Below are 21,609 nucleotides of genomic sequence, written 5' to 3'. Positions count from 1 at the left end.
TTTTCCAAACTATATTTCATGACGAGGGGTAGTTGGGACCAAATTTTTTTTTATCCCAAAATACATTTTGGGACCAAATTAAAGAACTGTTCTGTTGTAATGACAGAAACATGTATGCTACATATCATCATCTATATTCGGGGTCATGAATTAATACATTATATATATAGCTAGCTAGCTAGTAAACCAAATTAATTGTATATAGCGGTGAATTTCGACTAAATTAAGAACTTGGAACAACATGCAGCAAGAAAGGAAAGGGCTTGCAAGAAACGTTTGTCGAGAATCTTTTAAAGAGAGTGAAAAATGAGCTAGCCAAAGAAAAAGGGCTTTGAATCCTTTTTGTGTATAAATTAATCATCATATATGATGATGAGCGTGGTAGCTAGTGATCATTATAAAAGAGAAAAAGATCATCGACTATATACTTCAACAAAGATCAAGAGATCATCGTCAATTATTAAGGGAAAAAGATCAAATGGCGCCAGTCGGACTGCCTCCTGGTTTTAGGTTTCACCCGACTGACGAAGAGCTTGTAAATTATTATCTCAAGAGGAAAATCAATTGCCAGGAAATTGAACTCGACATTATTCCTGAAGTTGATCTCTACAAATGTGAACCATGGGAATTAGCAGGTAATTTCCTCTCTCCTCCTCCTCCTCCTCATGATCACCCTTCAACTTCATAATCAACTAGGTTTCTTTATTCTTTTTCTGTGGTTTATGTGATCCCTAATTTTTCAGTTTGATTTATGTTAGGTGAATGGCATTGAGAATGTTTCAGGCATTCATTTATTAAAATATTCATTTCATACTTATTTTAGCAGTTTCGTGCCATTTTTCTTTTGATCGTTGAACTTAATTTTGCTGTATATATATGAAATATTGCAGAAAAGTCATTTTTGCCGAGTAGAGACCCAGAATGGTATTTTTTTGGACCCAGAGATAGAAAATACCCAAATGGATTCAGAACAAACAGGGCAACTCGAGCTGGATATTGGAAATCCACTGGAAAAGACAGGAGGGTAACATGCCAGAACCGACGACCCATTGGAATGAAGAAGACATTGGTTTACTACAGAGGGAGAGCTCCTCAGGGGATTAGAACTGATTGGGTCATGCATGAATATCGCCTCTACGACAAGGAGTTGGAAGACACCTCGGGAATTCAGGTACTTACGTACGTCGTCGTAGGTTCATCATGTCCATGCATTATTGTTGTGTACGTACGTTGATCATCTGGATCGATCATGCATGAATAAGATTAGGACATTAATGATAAAGTTGCAGCTCTGAGATCATGATCATTATCATGAGCTTCGTACGTGTATCATGATATTTCGATAATGCTTGTAGTACTGCAAATTGCTCACATGGAGGAAATCAAAAGTTCAAAAAAAAAGAAAATCACCTAATTAGGATATCCATCTAATTCCTTGCAGCTAGCCTTGTTCGACAATGGCAAAATAGCTAGCATGCAGAACTCTAGCTAGCAACATGGAAAAAATGATCATCATCCTCCTTAATAACTTCATAATTTTCTTCTGATTTATCATGGGCTTATTATACAACATAATTTCGTTATAGGCATGGTTTTTGGCTGATCTTAATTAATGGCTGGGTTTTGAGTAAAAGCTAGCTAGCAGATTCTGATGCCAACACTCCTTTTCAAGTCTCCAATCAACCGCATGCTAACTCTGACCCTATACCCCGGCTACTTCCTAGCTTTTCTGGGAAGTGCTTTTTTAAGGCAAAAGAAACCTTAAAAATCTTGATAACCATCATGATACATGATTACATGGTTGATAGATATTTTCTTTTATTTGTACTAGCTGTTTTAATAACAGAACATTCTTTGATCTTCCCCATACATGAAATGTCGTCACTTGTGCTTGACTTCAAAAAGCATGAAGTTCAATGCTCCCCAAGTGAGAAAAGCATAATGTTTACTTGCCTAGCTAGCTTTAATAATTATTTCCTTCACCAAAACCTCTTTCACACCTTAACTACTATGATCAGAATTTACACACTCTGATCACCAATATCACTCATGTATCCATTAATTAATTAACGTAGCTAGGTAGTAGCGAGCTGGGAATTAAGTAGTATTGCATACATGCATATATATATATATATATATATATATATATGTATATGCAAGCATGGCGTGCATGCTAAGCGAGGCTTGCCTTTACATTTGTCTACTATTCCTAATCTAAACATCAACAAATTAAGAGAAATGGCTGACATATATATTCGTTGCTTGTATGCACTTGTCTTAGCAAGCAAGCTGGATCTGATCTCAAGTGTGCATGCGTGGCAATATTTAAAGTACACGCGTGCTGCTTCAGTACTTTGTCGATCTTTCTCAAATGAGACAAAAGTACTATATGTGTATATATATATATATATATCCCAAAATGACTTAATTAAACCCCTTTTATTAGTAAGTTTCTATCTACTTTTTTAGCATTCTCTGATCTCATGATTTTACGTATAGCTATTGCTGTGCAGCTCCAAAAGCATCTCCCTATCAGTACTTTCATGTGTAACAGTGTAAGAAGGTGTCGGCTACCTACTTTTTGCTTTATTCCAAACATTATAATTAAAACTAGCCAATGGATATCAAACTTAAAATTAACCTTAAATATTCTAGCTAGCTAGTTAACTATGCATGCATGCAGAAGTACGTATTCCAATAATCATTGTGAATTACTGATCTCTGTCCAACTTCGAGTAGTTCACCAATTATTTCAATATAGACCGAAAGATGGAAAGATTCTTGCACTTTAAATTCTTTGCATGAAGCCAGCGGTAGAATAAACAGGCAGATATGGCTGCAGGGACGTACGGCATGCAGGACATGAATTATTGTTGATGCAGTAGCAATCTACATATCATTTTCAGCCCCAATTATTGACTGTTTTTAAACGTTTTTTGGCCTTGGTTGCAGCCTTTAGGTATCCACAGGGATCATCTATTAATTAATTTAATCTCTCTCTCTCTCTCTCTCTCTCTCTCTTAGTGGCAGATGGAAAACAAAAATGCAATGAAGCTTGAGAAGATTAATTGATCTCTTTCCACACTTATATAACACAACTGATCTTATGATCATATATAACTGATTAATTGCAGGATACGTATGCACTCTGTCGCGTGTTCAAGAAAAATGGAATCTGCTCTGAAATTGAAGAGCAAGCTGCCAGTAATTTATCATTACTTGAGAGCTCACAAGCTGGTCATCATGTAATGAATGACTATCAAGCAGAAACCATGTCCCCAGATGTTACCATGGCATCTTCATCATGCAGCATGGATGATCATCATCATCATCAGGAAGAAAAAGATGATAATTCGTGGATGCAGTTCATCACGGACGATGCATGGTACTGTTCTTCTAACGTAGCTACGGGTACCGGTACTGGTGGTGAAGAAGTTCGTCCCATGGCTTTCACAAACTAATTATAAAGAGTTAAATAAGTCATAGGCGAAGATCAAAACAGTTCAAAATATATATATATATATATATATATATATATTTATTTATAAAATAAAAACACTTTTTGAGAACAGTTTCTGATGGTCATAAGATAATTTCTCAATTCTCACTTGTTGATTAATTTTTATCCAATTGGATATGGTGGCTTGGTTTGATTTTGCTGATCTAGTAGAGTTCTCAAATCATCAGACAGAGTACTCTACAATATTGGGATTTTTATTTTTTATCTTTAAATATTTACCTTTTCTAGGTGGTGCTTAATTTGGATGTTAATTAACTACAACATAACACAGGTGGTTTGTGGAATAAAAAAGATTTTTCTTTTCCTTTTTTTGGTTATTGTTGGATTTGAGAGCTTACACATCAGAGATCAAGCACAGATTTTCTCTTGATATATTCAGCTCTCATCCCTTAATTAATCTCTTTTCTTGAAGTTTCTTGAGCCTTCAATTTTTACAGCAGCAATTAGGGGTGTTAGCCGGTCGGTCTAGACTGAACCAAACTCTAGTCTGGTCGGTCATAGTCCTAAAAAATGTGGACAGAAACTATTAGTCCGGTCTTGGGGTCTATAAATTTTAGATCAGACCAGACCGAACTCTTATATATATTTTTAAAATATTTTTAATAATTCAATATATTATTTTTATATAGTAATTATATAAGTTAATGATATAATTTTTCTTTAATTTATTATCATTGACCATATAAAATATATTTTTTAATGAGTTAGTTACATAATCTACATTAATAACTTACTTAATTTTAATTTAGTAATTTATATAAATTTTTTTATTAATTGATTTGGGAAAAAAAGAATAAAAAATAATTGGACCGGACCGAACAAACCAACTAGATGTTCGATCTGGTCTGGTCCAGAAAAAATGATTAGTCCATCACCACCCCAGACTAGACCAGACTAATTTCACCCCTAGCAACAATTGCTAAAATTTCATGGCAGTCTTTAAATTTTAGGGTACATATATACAAGCATTTTCGGATGCTACGACTTATAGCAATACTTCTAATATTAGAATATTGCTATAAGTCGTTTTCAACTGTACCTTTTTAATAAGAAATTTATGAAGATGATTGAAGTTTAAAACAAGCTATGAAGAGCTAAACTTATTACAAAAAAGAGTTAAAACTTATGGATCTTGATGGATATGATTATATAAAGAGTTATTGTTTTCTCTCTCTAATTAAACAAAGTTTCTCATCCCTGACCTATAAACATAGGAAGAGTAAAGATAGAGAAAGCCAAACTACTCAACCGATAATTAGGATATCCTAGAATTATCGCTTGAATATTTTAAAGCCTTATACAATGAGAAAGAGATAGGCCGTCTCTGGATAGTATTAAATATTCAATAAGTACTATAAGATGGTGAATGTACTTATCTTCCTCACAATCAAGGCTCCAAAATTCTAGCATAAATTGTAAGGGATCTTAATCTATCCAGAAAAATACTATAATCACAAAAAGATTTCATAAAAGTAAATTGAAAAACTGACATGGTTTCGTGGGAGACATTTAACTTTATTCTATAATAAAAATAACTTTACAATTTGACGTGCTAGTACATAAAGGTTTATTTTTGTGACATTTTTTTTTCATGGTCAAAGCATTTCTAATCCATATATAATCAAATTATAAATATCAAGTTGCTAGCATAGGGACTTTCTCAAAGATTTTATTTATTGCATAATTTATGTGAACTTAATTACAAATTACTTTTATTACTAATCTCATCACTGGAGTGGTACTTTGTTACCAATTTTGATAATAAGGTAAGTCCAATCTTCTTGTAGATGTATTGACACTCCCAAATTGATCTCTTCGAAAAATATGATCGATCCCATGCAGGATGATGAGCTAAACCGGAATATAAAAACATGAAAAGTACACAAAAAATTCTTGAGTAATGCTACGAATAGTTCTTACAGAGTGCGCAAATATCATACAGTCATTTTAAAAAATAGTGAGATCAATTATTAAAAAATTAATTTCTTTTTATGTAAATCCCGTATTTATTCAATTTTTTTAAAATAATTACACGGCATTTACACTCTCACGACTGCAAGAATCATTTTTGGCTCAGAGGAATTCCTAAGGTTATTCTGCTTGATTTGATCTCTCCTCCTTTCACCCTCTCAATCCTCTAAAGTCTATACTACTGCCATCAACATCACCTCTTTCACCCACTGGCCATCGTTGCCTCCCTTCTTTTTCGGATAGGTTTGCAAAAGAAAGCCAACCTATATATAGCTTAAGCCGGTTTCACTAGTTCCTACTTAGAGCACTAGCAATGATCTATAATTTAGCTAGAATGTTAACTTTTGGCTCTAACATGGACTTCTAGATAGATTAGTCCACATTAGACTAGCTATCTTGAAGTCCAAGACTAGCTATCTTGAAGTCCAAAAAATAATAAAATATTATATATTTTAATAATATTTGATTTTTTAAAAAATATTTTACAAATACTTTCATATAGTAGTTAATAACTTTATTAAATAAATTATTATTTTTCAACTAATTTTTCCCTCAATCTAATTATTTAATAAATATATTTTATCAACCATTCACTCAACAATCATATATACAAACATCCCAACATTTCTTCTTCCCAATTTTTATATTTAGAATTGTGGTTGAAACCAACAAACATTCCAACAACTTTTTATAACAACCAATCACTATCTACAATTCTTGACCAATCATTGCCATAAAAACTCGAAGAGATGATTAAAGACTAATTCTAGCACACGAAATTGCAAGCATGAAACATACCATATCCTAAGATTAATGGCCATTTTGTGCAAGCCTCTCTTCTCCCCAACATCATTGCAAATCACTAACTAAAGAACAATTTTCTTCACTCTCAAAGCTCCCAATCAGCTGGGATACTAATACCATGCAAACAAACAAAATCAATAAATAAATCAATCCTTAGAAAGACCTCCTTGTACGTGATATAGGACAATGAGTTTTAGTAAGGAGCAACCCCTTTAATAATGAAATTAAAATAACAAAAACCTTTTGAATCAAAAAATATCCCCAATTTTAAGTTAAATCTCAATTTTAAAGAATCAATAACAACCTCAGTTCAATCAATGACCTCTGCTCAATATGCAGTGAACATGAGGGAAATGAAAAACCCGTATACTTTTGAATATAAGAAATTTCAATTAGAGAATCTTCTAGTTATTGCTGATGTCGTTTTTATTTATCCCCTGGGCAAACACCATGGTTATAGCCAAGGTGGCTTTCATTTTTTCCTCTCGACTAAAAAATAAATAAAAATTAAACGATACTCGAGATGAAGTTTTCTTACACTTTCTTTAGGTTTTATTAGCCCTTTCTTCAAGTTTCTAATCAACCATAGAGAGATAACCAACTAATCCCAGACACACCAAAGATGGCATGGAAATTAGAAAGAATATCAATCAGGTTGAATTAAAAAATTATATCTATTCATGAAATTAATTACAAATCCCTTTCAAATAACTAAACCAAAAAGTAAATAAACAGGTCGGTCAGGAAAGTAGACCACCAAATATGAAAATCCGCCATCGATGATCCAAGAGATTAACTCAAAATGCGTAAACGAGTATCTTGATAGTTGATGCCTGCCCAGACAATCAAAGTTGTTTTGAGTCAATGAGACCTAGAAAGAGGAGCTAATGGAGACCTAGAAAGTGGCTTCAACAGAGAAGAGGGAGAGAAGAGCGAGGAAGAGATACTTACTTTGGAGAGCACGAAGACGACGACAATCGCTAGAAAAGGCGACAGAGAAGAGTGAAGGGCTGAAGAAAATGGCTTGCAGGTGGAAGAAGAAATAGGTGACGAAGAGAAGGGGAGAAGACAGAGAAAGGTTTTGGGAGAAAGAAAGAAAAGAAAGAGAAATTGAGTGTTTTGGGAATGAAGACAATGATTAACAGAGGGAAAGAGAGAGCGATAGGTACTTCAAAAATGATAAAATATTACTTTGCTTCTTGTATAGTCCCTCGCCAGACATGAAGAGTTGCTAAAAAATACTGTAGCAGTTATGTCAAACTTTTCAATTTTAACCAGACCGTTGCAAATGAATTTTCTCAGTTTTGCTTTTATTTTAGACTTGCATTGGGCAATGGCAGGCCATTCCCATTGCTCTTAGGCAACAGTATGGAGATTGGAATTGGGAGGGCTTAAAAACCCAAAGTTTCCGCAGCCTAGTACTATACACTGATATTGACCCTTGGCCTATCTGTGTTTCTTTTTTATTTGAATCAAATTGATATATTTTGATTTTGAATGTGTAGATACTTTCGTTTTTATCACTTGAAGTCCACTTATGATATTCTAACTTGGAATATATTACTTTTCAGCAAAATTGAGAACTAAAAATAAGAAGCATTCTAAGCAATTACATATATAAATTTCTATTAAAAAATTTTAATTATCCCCATGCATATGCGGGCGCGTCTACGACTATTTCAGGTAGAGAATTTCTTCTAACTGGTCAGGCTGACCTTCCCCATTTAACAGCCATCCAATAATATTTTGACACGTAAGCTTTCCACCTGAATTAATGTGGACTTTTGATACACCGAATAAAATGTTGTAAGTGAAATTCATCCTCACCGAATAGACTTCCACCCGTGCCCGTGCCCTTCCACCCAACGAGACCTAGAATTGTATAGTTCGAACCCCTTCCCTGCCGACGAAGGGAACCACCGCACCCCACCCCTTTCTTGCTGACGAAGGGAACAACCGCACCCCACCCCTTTCCTGCCGACGAAGGGAACCACCGCACCCCACCTCTTTCTTCCTTTCGCAGCACCACCCACCCCTTCCCTGAATCTGAAACGAAACCCCCCCCCCCCACCCACCCCTTCGCAGCACCACCCACCCCTTCCCTGAATCTGAAACGAAACCCCCCCCCCCCCCACCCCTTCTCGTAATCTGAATCTGACTCCCCTGTCCTTCCCGTAAGCGAGAACGACTAACCCCGTCCTATCGCAGGTGATTATTGGAATCGGGAAATATTTCGCCGAACTCTCCCCCACCCACAACCCACAACCCACAGTGTCTTCTTCTCTGCGATTTCGACGCCGGTAAGCATTTTAAATAAACCGATTAAAAAAAAAAATAAAGAAACACAAAGTATGCGAAAATTTGTTTTTACCTGGGCGTCAACAATCGGTCGACTTTCAGGCATTGTGGTGGAGGTGGCAGCCTCGGAATCAAAGCCCACTGGCGGAGGTGGCAGCCTCGGAATCGTGCTGGACTGGTGGAGGTGGCGTCGGGAGGTGGTCGGGGCTCGGGCTTGGAAGTGAGTATCGGCTTCGTGGCCGACTAAATCGTGGGCAAACCAAGCACTTTTCAGCCTCGGAATCGTGGTGATTAACTCCAGGTGGAGGTGGCGTCGGCGAGGTGAATGGCGCTCAGGTGCAAAAATGTTGGGGTGAGCTTCATCATCGTTCAAGTTTCAGAGATGGGGCTGCTGTTCTTTTCACTCCGTTTCTTGTTGTTGCCTTCTATCCTGTGTAACCGGCTCTACTTCTATTAAGGTGTAATAACTGACGTGTCTAAATTTTATTGGCTGGCTGTTAACAACCCATTACCAGCCTGACCGCTTAGAAGCGGTTTTGTTTCAAGTATTCTTTCCCTTTTTTAAATTGAAGTAAAAGAATATTAATGTACAAGATTCCAAATAAAATTACACAGACTAGGAATACAACCTGTTGAATTGATGTTAGCATTTCTGAAGGCCACCTTGATGACCATTTTGCTTTTGACTATGTTAAAACATTCTGGCAAACCTTCCACCGCTCAAATTCTGTAGAGCTCAACATGAAAGAACTGGCATTTCGATGTCCACCACCTCCAAATTCCTGAGAAGTAATTGCAAAGCACATTTAGCTCTTTCAACTGCAATTACCAAATGTACCCTTCTTAAGGAGTAGGAAATTTCATTCATTGAGAGAAAAAAAAGAAATATATATATATACACACACACGAACCAACAACCTTTGAGATGGGCGTAGTGTCTTCACAGTCCAAACTCCTAAGGCTTATCTTCAGCAACTGGTCATTTTCAAGCTCAGGAACTTTGTATACAACAGCTCCAATGCCCCTAAACGGATGTGAAATGAATAGTAGATAGGTAAGCGTGGAGGATCCTCTCACACCCACAATTTATTATTATTAATATTATTATTTTTAAAAAATAAGATGACATTGGCTAATGAAAATTTAAAAGGATAATTAGAAAAACACGCCAAGGACAGAAGTAAACTTAATGCAAATGGAGGAGTTCCACACGTTAGTTGACAATATATATTCAAGTTTAAATCTAAAAGGAGGAAAAGACATGAAAAATAAAGTGGTAAAATGGAAACGGAAAGTAATTAGTTAGCATCTCCAAACAAATTCTTTCGTTAACAATATGAGAATGATCTAACTTGCTTGATATAGAGCCCATAGCCCCAAAAACGCAACAGAAACAACATGGATAGAAATGGTGAAAATATAGAGGATCGGAGCTGCAATGTGTTACATGACTATGGCATCTCAAAGTCCCTAGTAATGCAATGGATCTTGGTTGTAAGATCAGTATTATCCCTAGACCCCCAGTCTACACACTAGGAAATTGATCATGCGGTACAGTTTCAATGGAATTAAATCTGGACCAAGTTCAAAATGTTTAACTTTAGAGTACACGTACAAGCAAAAACACTAACTAACATCTGGATATATAAATGGAATCAATTTTCAAGTAAGCACAAGTGAGATATGGTATTGGCATACAAATTTCATTTTTGAATGCTCATGGCCTGAAAAAGTAGCTAAAACAATATGGATTGCACTTCAAAAAAATGAAGATAATGGAATAGGACCTATGAAGAAATTTTACGTTTAGGGATCTAAAAGTCCAAAATCGAATTTTATCAATACCATATCCGAGTTGTATAGCATCACAGACCATTTCAGTAAAAGTTTTCACTTCGCTGTTGCTTATATGAGACTACTTTAATTTGCCTCCTATATGAGATTTAGCTTCGCCTTAATATCTTTATGAACGTTCAATTGATCTGGCATTCATGGGAATGATAGCATTACAAGCAATCCACATACAATTCTCCACTCCATATTGGGCGCGCAAGCATATAATTATAAACACAAGAAGTTAACTGCCAAAAGTATGGCTGCAAATGAACAGAGCCGCTCGTGAACAATTCGAGATCGATTTGTATAAACTCGACTCGGACTCGGTTCATTTAATAAATGAGTTGTTCGTGAACATTAATATTGGTTCGAATATTAAACGAGTAAAACTCGTATAATCTCGACTCGATTCGGTTTAGGCTCGTGAACAATATTCGTATAAACTCAATTCGACTCGTTTTGAACTCGTCACAATACTCGTAATATTTATATATATAATATATATATATATATATTTACATATATACTTACATGTATTCTTTTATTATATATATTTTATATGCTATGTATATTATTTTTTATACTTTGTATAAGTAATATATATAAAAAATAATATATGTTGTTATTTTAAGTTTATGTATAAGTAACATGTTTTATTATTTTACAATAATAATTTATCTAGTTCATAAAAGAATTATTGAGTCAAATATAAAAATTTTATAAAAATAAACAACTCTAATTGATTGCGACACTTTCTTAACTAATCATATTTTGATTATTTGGCCATATTTAATATTATATCAATGATAATCGAATATTTAATATTAAATTAATAGTTTAATTATGTAATTTTTTAAATGACTTTAATGTATTAGGCATTCTTGATGCCATATGTATTGGAAAGTGACAATGAATCAATGTTACATTGATATCTAGTTAAAATTGATTAAAAGAAATAATCTCATTTATTTATAAAAAAAAAAAAAAAAAAAAAATCTCATTTGTGCTTCAGACAACCAAAAATAAAATAAAATTGTGGATCAGATTTTAACCGAGCTCGAGTCGAGCTACTCGAGCTCGTATAAACTCGTATATTTTTTGTACTCGAGTTCGATCATCATTTATTTTATACGAGCCGAGCTCGATCATAAATTTTCAATATTTTTCGAGCTCGAGCCGAGTTCGAGCGGATATATATGCTAAATGAGCTCTTGAGCCCCTGCTCGAATTCTACTCGATTCGGTTCGTTTGCAGCCCTAGCCAAAAGCAACAAATATCATACAGAAGAACTAAAAGTGAAGAAAAAATAATAATTTAGGAGAACCAAATCATGTGATTAAACAGGAAAAAAGAAGAAGAAAAGAGTAAGAATCACAAACCTCAACTTCTGATTGCTACTTTTGGTAGCTAATTGGTGTCCCAGTTCACTCCTCAACTCTGAAATCGAATCTGCATCAACAGCCTACAAATTAGAGAAGAAGGTGAGTAATCATATCCATATACCTTATCTTTAGGAGCCAGAGAGAAGGAGATGAGTATACCAGGCAATATCCAAAACGCCCACCACCAAGTGCAATTTCATATGAGTGAATAAGAGCTTCATCTATTAATTTCTGCTTATGTGATAAGCCCACCATGCCTTGATTAATTAGAGACTCCAAATCCAAAGAAAGCAACTGAAAAATTCAAGCTTTAAACTTATCATTCTGAGTCAATACGCGCAGAAAGAAATAACTATTGGGAATGGAAAATCAAATCTTAGATATGAATCACCTGCTGAAACAAGGAGGGGTTTAACTGGACGTCATACTCAATCCCCAAATCTTTCAAACCGCCATTGAAAGCTTTGCTATTGCGAAGCCTCCACCGCCACAGATCACCATCTTCAATGTACTCGAACAGGGGCCCAAGCCGCTCAAATTCACCCTCTACTGCCTCCACCGTATGGTTAGGAAGCTTGAGCCCAATAAGCTTTTCCTTGAAATAATCAAAAGCAATGGTAGCCCCACTCCTCTCCATGTCCAGAACCTTCCTTACGTTCTCACCAGTAGGTGTTTCCGATAGTTTCTCGACCGCAGTTTTGTGATGGTCCAGAACAACAACTCTGAAGAATCAAACACACCCACAAATAAAGATACTCACTCAGTCACACGCAAAAAGAAAGAAAGAAAGAAAGAGAAACGTAGACCGAAAAAAAAAAAAAGACCTGTCGACTCTGGAAGAGACATCATGGACGAAGCTGGGGGGTCCGATGAAATCAAGCAGGTAAAGGTCGCCGATTTCATGGAGAGGAAGCTGTGATGGTGTGATGGGATTGTATACGGTGTTGGGAAAGAAGAGGACCGGGAGAGACGCAGCAGAGAAGTAAAGGTGAGCGGCCAAAGCAGCGAAAGCCCCGTCGGGGCACGGGTAGTGGTAGAGTATTGCTGAAGCCTTTGTATTTTTCTTCATTGGATTCGCGGCCAAGCCCGAACCGGAACGCACCGGCAGCGGCACAGCCAACGATTTCATTACAGGGATGATTGTTCGGGGCCGCAAAGAGTGAATTCCCTCGACCCTTTGAAATTTCATCAATATGCAATGCATCGACTATATATAACTTGGCTTATGCTCGAATCCCTTGGAGCCTCGTTGTTGGTTCCCATTTTGCTGGGCCCCTTCGCACATTCATATGGTATAGGAAACTGGATTATCCAGTAATCACTGTCCAACTAAAATTTCAATTCTTGTTTGTTTTGGCAGATGATATGGTTAGATTCAAATTCAAATTTAAATAAAATATTATTAAAATATATATTTTAATATTTTTTATTTTAAAATTAAAAAAAATTAAATTATTTATTTTATTTTATATAAAAATTTAAAAAAATTATAGCGATTATATAAGATGAATTGAGAGGAGTTGTGAAAATAAAACAGGTTGGCCTAATATGTTTAGTAAAACCATCTTACCTCATCTAATCATTACAAAATTTTCAAACTTAAAAAAAAAATTAATATATAATTTAATTTTTTAAATCTCAAAATAAAAATAATATTAAAAAATTATATTCTAACAATATTTTATTTAACTTTTTTATCATCGCATCTTAATTTACTATCCAAATCAAACCTTAATGATAATATTTTTTTTTTAAATATATTAGTAAAAAAAATTGATGTTTAAAAAAGAAATTATAATTTTTTAGACTATCAGTCTTTTATTATTATAGGAGATAAAATTAAAGAATAAATATATTTATAAGTCTCTTTATTGATGCACTAAATACAATATTGATGATTGATTACAAGCGAAGCAACAAAGATCTTTACAATAAACTTGTCTTAAACAGAGAGAACGTTGTCAAAGACATCTTATTTTATACAGGGAACTTTAGAAAGTGATAAAATAAATGATCTTTCTCGTCGCTTCATCTTACTTTCCCTTTGATTACTCGAATTGCCGATACAACTTCATTAGTAGGTAATAAAGGGCAAAGAGAGAACCAAACGTAAGGAGGCACCACGAACTCCTAGAGCATTGTGCTTGTAGATTGCCAAGCTGCTGCTTCTGCTTCAGCTGCTGCTCTGAAGCTTGTTTCCTGTGTATAAAACAAGTTTCTTTTTAGTTGAAATATGGTAGAATGGTAGGGCCCTTTTCATATTCAAAAGCTAGCCAAAGATCCTGAATGTAGTTTGATGTGTTTTAATGGGTAATGCTAGATGTACTACAAATTTTATTACTTAAAAGTTTACAAACTAATGTGTCATCAATCACATGAAATTTGTAACCCTTTCGTAGTAAAATTTGTATGTTTAGCATTTTCGATGTTTTGATATAAATCACATTGAATTAATGTTAAACTCTATTGAAAAAACATGCAAAATGTGAATGAGTTTGCACCAAGATGTTCATGTTAACATGATTAAATCGAAAATCAAGCAACTTTTGTTCAGCAAGTATGATGGTATGTCTTGTTAAGTCAAATTTAGAGTTAGCTTCTATGCCTTGGTGTTGGCTGATATTCAGTTGCCAACGCTGGTTGTTTAGACTTGTATGGCGCTCCTAGAGTTGGTTGTAGGGGTTTTTCCCCGGGGATGGGAACATTCCTTGCCTGTGACATAATGTGTAGAAGTCAGAAGGGAAAATGTCTATGATTTCAACATTATTTTATCAAGATCTATGAATTCAACGTCCAGCATAATTATCAAAACTCACCAAATTCCTGAATTGGAGATTGTAGAACATGTGAATGTATCTTTGCTTAGCTAACTTTTGTTCCTTGTTTAACTGTCTCCAGAATCCATAGGTGGCTCCCATGTTCAGCAGCTTGTTTGCATAAATCTTCCATGTGTAGCTACAATGCAAGAAAAATCAAATATAAAATCAAAATCAAAATGTCAGGTTGTCAATATCAAAGCAGCATAATATCATTACCATTCGTATATGCGCTCGAGAGCAGCTTTTGATATATTGTTCCAATTTTCAGGATCCGTCTTGCACTTTTCAAAGAAATCAGCTATCTTGTTGCTCGATTCGTCACCATTTTGTGGGTCAATGTGAAATCCTGAGACCCCATCAACAATAATCTCTGCCGGGCCTCCTTGATTTGTTGCAAAGGTAGGTAACCCACAATTCATTGCCTCAATGACTGTTAGGCCAAAAGCCTCATACAATGCAGGCTGCACAAAAGCTCCCTTTGTATCTGCAATACATCGGTACAGCTCTCCATTGCGATATCTGTCAGTTTGAGCTGCAATCCATCTGATCTGACCCTTAAGTTCATATTTATCTATCAAGGCGTGCATCTTTTTTATTTCTGCAATTTCTTCTCTGTCCTTTGATTTGGCCGGATCAAAAAACCCTGCTACAACCACAAGATTTACCAAACTTCTCAACCTTTTGTTCTTTCCATACCATTCAGTTAGTCCAGAAATGTTTTTCACTGTATCCAGTCGTGCCATCGAGAAGATGATTGGTTTGTTTCTGTCTGCCAAATATCCTCTGTTCCAAGCATATATCAGTTTCAATGTTAGACCATTATAATGATATTTTCAGTTGTCACAGTGAGGCGTTGTGAGTAGTAATCAAGAGATTATAAGAGAAGACTTTGGCCTTACATGTGCTCATTGTTGTCCTCATTACTGTATAGTAGCTCTTCAATGGCAGGGTGAAAAGTGGTCAGACGCATCTGTTTCTCCGTGTAGGGGAAGTAGACAGATTGCTCAGCCCCAGGAGCTGCAATGTTAAACTTTGGATCAAAGACACTGATGCCCGAGACTACCCGATAGAGTCCCGGCATCGTAAATGCTTCATGGCTTTCATACTGTCCAGGTCTATCCTTGCTGAAGAATAAATATTTCTCGAGTTAACAAGATCACAGTTATGGTAGTTGTGTAATTGTGTTGAAGATAATTATTTAAAACTCAAACCTTCCAGCAATTTCTTGATATGTGCTTGTTATGATGAAGTCGGCTGCATTCATTGAGATTATGTCAGATGTGAACTGACATGAAAAGTGGTACTTGGGGTCTAATTCCTTCCATTTGGCATCTGAATCTTCGTACTTGGTTTTTTCTAAAGCGTGAGCAATAGTTCCCTGGTTTTGGAAAATGCCAAAGTTCAGATTAAAGTCATACATAAATCAGTCAAAAAATTGATCAACTACTTGGAAACAATGCAAAATGAAACTTGGTTAGTTTATAGAAGACAGAAGTCTGGGGAAAAAATCTCAAAACAATTGGATCAAACCTGAGTTATTCCAAGCTTGCTAGCCATCAAAGATGCGACCAAGTTTCCATCGCTGTAGTTCCCAATGATGAGGTCCGGTTTGCATTCCATGTGTTCAAGGATCTTATCAGTAGCATCCTAGTGATGGAAAGGAGAAAAGGGAGACAACTTGAATAAGAAAACTGTTTTGGGAAAAGAAATGACAAAAAGAAGAAGCTAGATTGATAGCAAGTATGCCTGGGCATATCTCTCAAGGTAAGGGTAGATATCAAAACGGGAAACCCATTGGCGGAGAACCCCATTCTCTGTCCTAAATGGGACTCTAAGGATGTTAGAATGCTTAGTGTTGATAATACGCTCCAATTCCTGGTTACACGTTGTACCTCGAGCCTCTGGTATAAGTCTCGTTACCTGTAAAATGAAATTAATAAGTGAAACAAAGAAGTAATTTTGATCCCTCGTAGTTTTCTGTTGTTGAAAATCATTAATTAAAATTCTTCGTTGATAGCTCACCACAAGAATATGAGGCTTCATAGCAAGACCTTGCTGCTTAATTCTGAGGAGCAATTCTTCCTCTAAAGCTCTTACTTGATCAAGAATGTAAACCACCTATTTAAAATTAACAGTAGCTGACATTAATACTTGAGTGAAGATTGTTCAATTTTTTTGCAAAGTGGTTGTTATTTTTTACCTGACCACCAGTATCCGGCAATCCCAGGACATCTGACTGCCCAAAGTAGCCATGAGGAGAGAAAATCACAATGTTGAATACGGTGGGAAGCTTGCTAAAGAACAGCTCCAGCTTTGTGGGTTCCGGTGCTTGGAGTACCTCAGAAAGAAGCTTCATTGTCTCCTTAACTCTTTCTGCAGTATTCCCCCACCCTTTCTCAAAGCCCCATTCTTTAAACCTGTAAGAAAAGTAAATGCACATTCAAGGGTGTGCCATCCAAAGTCAATATATAATGGAATTTATGTCAAAATAAGTCTTGCTTTCTTGAGGAAGGGAAATTAACTTCGAAAGAATGGTAACCTCTGCTCAAAATTTTGAAATGGGGTGTCTTTGGGGAATGCAGAGACAAATACTTCAGCTGCAACTAGTGCATTTTGAAGCTTAGAGACTGTATCTAGAGTTTCATTTATCATAAGATTCTGCAAAATTGGAACAAAATGCATAATCTTCGTTAAGTTTCTAGCAAAAATATTAACCAATTAATCTTTTTCTTCCTTTTGTGTCCAACTGTGAGCTGCATTTATACCTCTCCTTGATGATTTAGGGTCTGTAAGTACTCAAGCAATGACTTTGCACTCCCAGGGTCCCCATGTAGCCTTGAGGACACAACCTTTGAGACGACGCCAACACCATTACCGATAGAAGAAGAAAGAGTCATGCGAGGAGTTGTGAAATCAATGGCTCCAAAATCTATCTCCAAGGCATTTTCATCATTTGCCCTGCACAACACATCACATATTGCGATTTTTTTAGCAGCAAGATGAACTACCATGCTCAGATCGAGGGAAAAAATAAAAAAAAAAAATTCAAAACCATGCTTTTAGATGTACTTTTTGTGATTGGTTTTCAAAAAAATAATACAAGTTTTAAGGCATTACACGATACTAAGTTTCCAAGAAAACTATAAATTTCAAGTCATTGCAGAACTTTCTTCCCAATGGTTTTCTTCACAAGGCTCTGTGATACACAACTAGTTATTAGTTACCAGTTTTCGTCGAAGACCATTTCTTTAAACCTCAGGTATTCCGTAGCAGTGATACCATCTACTGACAGATCCTCGGAGTTCACCTTAACGAATTCCCAGTATCCGGGATTAGGTCTTATAGCAAAAGCAACATTTGGTGGAACCACAGCCGCCTCCTGCATAGTTTTCAGACGAAAAAAGTTAGTCCCAAGTACTTATTAAATTATTCCAGAATACGGATATGTGACATTCTCATTCTATTATAAGACGTCATGCTTATAAGTAATTATAATTACATGATATGTCGTGACATGTCGAGATATGTCTGGACATGTTGAGAATACCATGTTATATGTATTCAGAGAGTAATTAATAATTTTCCCTAGCCTGCACACCCATGAGTGCCCTTATGTGTGCATGAAAGAGTGAGTACGTGAGCACCTTAGTGGAACTCAGGATGTAACCAAGCATGCCCTCCAAGACCTTGCTTCTGTCATTTTTATCTTCAATGATACTTTCCAGTTCCTCCATTATGTGTTGGGATTTCAACAACCTTTTTCCTGTTGCGACAAACCTTTTGTCGCAGGAGCAGATATTAATGTCATTTGTTTTTGCATGGAAAAAATAGTTCATTGAGGAAGAAATGTATGAAATAAATATTACCTCGAAAAGCATCTTTTCATATAATAGCGGCTCTTCTTCAATGCATCCGGCATGCTATCTGTAATTGAATTTGATCTCTTGAGGACTTTCTCAGAAGACATTTTGTCTAGAAAAGCTACAGAAATATGAACAAGATACTTCTGAAAACAGAAAGTCAGATGAGAACCCAGATGGTGGTTTTCGTTTTTTTTTTTTTTTGTTTGTTGTAAATGTAAGTTAATAAATTTATAGGGAAGTCATGAGTAGGAGTGAAACATTTGGGAAACTGAAGATATGGTAGGAGGAGGAGAAGGAGGAGGAGGAAGAACATTCTTTGGTCCCATTTGTGGGTAAGAAAGAGACTGAAAGCAAGAAAGGAATTTGCCATTTGCCATTGGGAGACGCAAATTAATTTTCATCTTCCGGAAATCTATTTGAAAATTGAGAACAAAGCTTTCAGGAATTTCTGGTTGTCCTTTTAGATGGATCAAGTAATTTTTATTCCTTTCTTCTTCCTTTCTTAAAAATGTGCACGTTGTTCTGCATGAGTACTGAGAGTTTTTTGGGCTGGTGAAGTCACTCGAGTCCTTAGGGCTGTGTTTGGTTGACAACCATATGTCAACTTATCTCAAACTAATTATTAATGAGATCGTTACATTTTTAACTTTTCATAAAAAATATAAACTCAACTCAACCTACTTCATACATTTGAACAGATCTCAATGTGATCTACAAAACACTATTTATAAATCAACTCAAACCATTTGAAATGATCTCAACATCCAAATGCAGTAAACATATAGATTTATATATAGACACGCAAGCAGATCGTCTATCACAGTAGCATATGTATTATTTCAATTTTTCAAACAATTGCCCCTTATATATATATATATATATATATATATATATATTTTATGGGTCAAAGAGAGTTAAATATAAAACTAAGATTAACATAACAGTAGGAGAAGGGTGATGGACTTTTATTTGGTTTAAATCATGTGATCTTGAGTTTTGAGCCTTTTGAAAAAAGGAATCCGTTTAAAAAATGAAGTCTGTATTTAACATTATTCTGCTAAAAATATAGAGGAGATACAATATAGTTAAAAAAAAAATTAATCATATGTTTTTTAACACGATACATCTAACTAAAATATACGCTAAATTCGGAGATTCCTGGAAAATACAAGTGAAAAGAAAAAGGAAGTGAATTAAACAATGTTAAATATATGTTTATAGTGTGCAAATCTCATGCATGCTTGATTTTTTAATTTAAAATTTATGTAAATTTTGTACATTTTAAATCTGTATAAATTGGATAGGAACAAATCTAAGTTTAGAAATCCTTGAAAATGAATCCGATTACATTTTGAAAAGTCCTTGAAATAGATCTCATCATCAGTCTCACAAAATAATGAATATAGAAATATAATTGATCCATTAAATTGATTGAAATAATGTCAATTCCCCCCTGCAATGGAGCACAGCAGAAATAAGACTCGTTCTCTTTAAAAAAATGAAGTAAATATAAAACTCACATAAAAAATAAATTTTTTAATAATGGATCCACTCTTTTTTAAAGGGAAAACGTGCACTCCCTAAAACTATATCCGGCATTACTCATTTGCCAAATGTTTTTCTCAAGGTGTACGGATGTGCAATAACATTTTAGCTCAGAAGTATTCTTGAAAGGCACAAATCAGGCTCCATAAGTTGTCTCTGCCGGGAACCAACAAGCCTAACAGTAGAACATGACCCTCTTGACATTCTCCTTGAGTGCAGGTAGGGGTCGCACAGCCGCATTTGCTCTAGGTCCACAAGTGCTTCGTGTACCTACTCCGCCCACGCCACCATGTCCACCAGCAGTACCACTTGTCGTGGAACCACTTTCTGAGAACTCTGGGTCCATATAGAACCCAGCTCGGAAAGCAGCAAGATGAGCATAGTATGAAGGGGGCACTACCAAATTAAAGAACCAGTTAATAAATGGGCAGTCTATACTCTAAGCAAAAAAACAACAACCAGGCAACCCAGCTTCTTATATTTAAAGTGATTCGTGTATTTCCTCCAATGAGAATATTGTTCTGTACCATTATGGAAGAGATTCAAGCAAATTATGTACGTACTTGAGAATTAAAAAAAATCTATCTATTTTCATTTGGCATTTTGGCTTAAATTCCTTGACGCCTCTTTTTTGAGGATTGAGTGGACTCCTATAGTCCCATATTTAGCCCTAATTTGTTTTCACAAATCATCTCATTTCATTTCATTTTATCTAATCATTACAATTTTATCAAACTTTCAAGCAAAATTTAAAAAACAATCCAACCTTTTCAAATGTAAAAATAAAAATTATATTAAAAAATTATATTCTAACAATATTTTATTCAACTTTCATCTCATCTCATCTATATAACCAAACAAAGCCTTAGTAATTCCTGAATTTTTTCTTCTGTATTGAGGATCATCAAAATAACCATATAGAAATGAGCGCATATGTTCAAACATGTGTATGTCGTGCAAGTGTGCACATGCTCATTGATTTAAATGATGCATGCTTCCGTGCACTTGAGAGAGAGAGAGAAAGAGAGAGAAATCACCATTGGAAACAGAGCGAGTAGACCTTGCATACCTGGGGCAAATAAAAGAACGTGAAACCAATAACCATTATAACCAACGTTTAGTTAGACTCAAGTGAGATGGCACATAAATGACTCAGATAGCAATTGAGATGGTAGAGGTAATGATTTATGTACTTTCCAGGAGAGGACAATAGGAAAACAAAGAATCTATTATCCATATGAGAAATAATATCTATTTAAGTGAATGGTTTTCACTTACTGTTGGTGGCTTTTATTCATGCTTTTTAGAATCTATTACTAGTACAGTTAGAAAAACAATACACCCAATTTGGTCATTTTTAATCAAAGTTGGTTGTCTTTCAGTTTTCCCAACACCTCTTGTTGATTTTTTCAACTCGGATTTCCAGTTTTGTCACCAATGAATTAAAAAAAAATCATGCCCAGGAAAAAAAAAATGAAAAAAAAGAAAAAAAAAAGGAGAAGAAGAAAGGGAATTCAAAAGAGATTATTGAATCTCAGATAAATTTAAATGGCCTATAGGTCTTCTAGTTT

The 21,609-nt window shown here is 35.3% G+C and overlaps 3 protein-coding genes across 8 annotated transcripts; 1 reads left to right on the top strand and 2 right to left on the bottom strand.

Moving 5' to 3' along the window:
* The first annotated feature begins 311 nt into the window (after positions 1-311).
* On the top strand, positions 312-3,824 carry LOC122299229 (NAC domain-containing protein 86-like). The gene is made up of 3 exons (XM_043109324.1): positions 312-635; positions 891-1,171; positions 3,135-3,824. The coding sequence occupies exons 1-3, from the start codon at positions 479-481 to the stop codon at positions 3,459-3,461; spliced, it is 765 nt and encodes a 254-aa protein (XP_042965258.1). The 5' UTR covers positions 312-478; the 3' UTR covers positions 3,462-3,824.
* Positions 3,825-8,445: 4,621 nt separating this feature from the next.
* On the bottom strand, positions 8,446-13,124 carry LOC122299228. Of its 6 annotated transcripts, none has more exons than XR_006239635.1 (8): positions 12,636-13,124; positions 12,203-12,533; positions 11,994-12,105; positions 11,809-11,878; positions 9,512-9,617; positions 9,223-9,412; positions 8,667-9,023; positions 8,446-8,578 (listed from the first exon to the last, which is right to left on the bottom strand). XR_006239635.1 is itself a non-coding variant. In XM_043109320.1 (6 exons), the coding sequence occupies exons 1-6, from the start codon at positions 13,013-13,015 to the stop codon at positions 9,314-9,316; spliced, it is 1,134 nt and encodes a 377-aa protein (XP_042965254.1). In that variant the 5' UTR covers positions 13,016-13,121; the 3' UTR covers positions 9,166-9,313. The 6 variants fall into 6 exon arrangements, 3 of the variants coding, with proteins under 3 accessions (XP_042965254.1, XP_042965255.1, XP_042965257.1); XR_006239633.1 differs by having other exon boundaries at positions 11,809-11,891; positions 11,971-12,105; positions 12,636-13,121; XR_006239634.1 differs by having other exon boundaries at positions 9,223-9,375; positions 11,809-11,891; positions 11,971-12,105; positions 12,636-13,119.
* Positions 13,125-13,664: 540 nt separating this feature from the next.
* Positions 13,665-18,741, bottom strand: LOC122299226 (sucrose synthase 6-like). The gene is made up of 15 exons (XM_043109318.1): positions 18,497-18,741; positions 18,275-18,407; positions 17,855-18,009; positions 17,396-17,588; positions 17,170-17,288; positions 16,831-17,047; positions 16,653-16,748; positions 16,377-16,550; positions 16,161-16,277; positions 15,842-16,008; positions 15,530-15,754; positions 14,847-15,413; positions 14,628-14,766; positions 14,417-14,523; positions 13,665-14,010 (listed from the first exon to the last, which is right to left on the bottom strand). Exons 1-15 carry the CDS (start codon positions 18,595-18,597, stop codon positions 13,860-13,862), a joined length of 2,661 nt encoding a protein of 886 aa, XP_042965252.1. The 5' UTR covers positions 18,598-18,741; the 3' UTR covers positions 13,665-13,859.
* Positions 18,742-21,609: the final 2,868 nt, after the last annotated feature.

The sequence above is a fragment of the Carya illinoinensis genome, chromosome 16, assembly GCF_018687715.1.
Source record: "Carya illinoinensis cultivar Pawnee chromosome 16, C.illinoinensisPawnee_v1, whole genome shotgun sequence".
In the NCBI taxonomy this organism is placed as follows: domain Eukaryota; kingdom Viridiplantae; phylum Streptophyta; class Magnoliopsida; order Fagales; family Juglandaceae; genus Carya; species Carya illinoinensis.
The sequence above is the reverse complement of the archived record's forward strand: the minus strand, read 5'-3'. Positions and strand labels throughout refer to the sequence as shown.

Coding starts and splice junctions, on each gene's coding strand:
- LOC122299228 (XM_043109320.1), bottom strand. CDS start 13,015: ATGCATTGCATATTGATGAAATTTCAAAGGGTCGAGGGAATTCACTCT. Junction 9,618..11,808: donor AGTAGCAATCAGAAGTTGAG/GTTTGTGATTCT, acceptor ACATCCGTTTAG/GGGCATTGGAGCTGTTGTAT. Junction 9,413..9,511: donor ACACTACGCCCATCTCAAAG/GTTGTTGGTTCG, acceptor TGGTAATTGCAG/TTGAAAGAGCTAAATGTGCT.
- LOC122299229 (XM_043109324.1), top strand. CDS start 479: ATGGCGCCAGTCGGACTGCCTCCTGGTTTTAGGTTTCACCCGACTGAC. Junction 636..890: donor TGAACCATGGGAATTAGCAG/GTAATTTCCTCT, acceptor GAAATATTGCAG/AAAAGTCATTTTTGCCGAGT. Junction 1,172..3,134: donor AAGACACCTCGGGAATTCAG/GTACTTACGTAC, acceptor GATTAATTGCAG/GATACGTATGCACTCTGTCG.
- LOC122299226 (XM_043109318.1), bottom strand. CDS start 18,597: ATGTCTTCTGAGAAAGTCCTCAAGAGATCAAATTCAATTACAGATAGC. Junction 18,408..18,496: donor ATGAAAAGATGCTTTTCGAG/GTAATATTTATT, acceptor CTGCGACAAAAG/GTTTGTCGCAACAGGAAAAA. Junction 17,289..17,395: donor CCCTAAATCATCAAGGAGAG/GTATAAATGCAG, acceptor CCAATTTTGCAG/AATCTTATGATAAATGAAAC.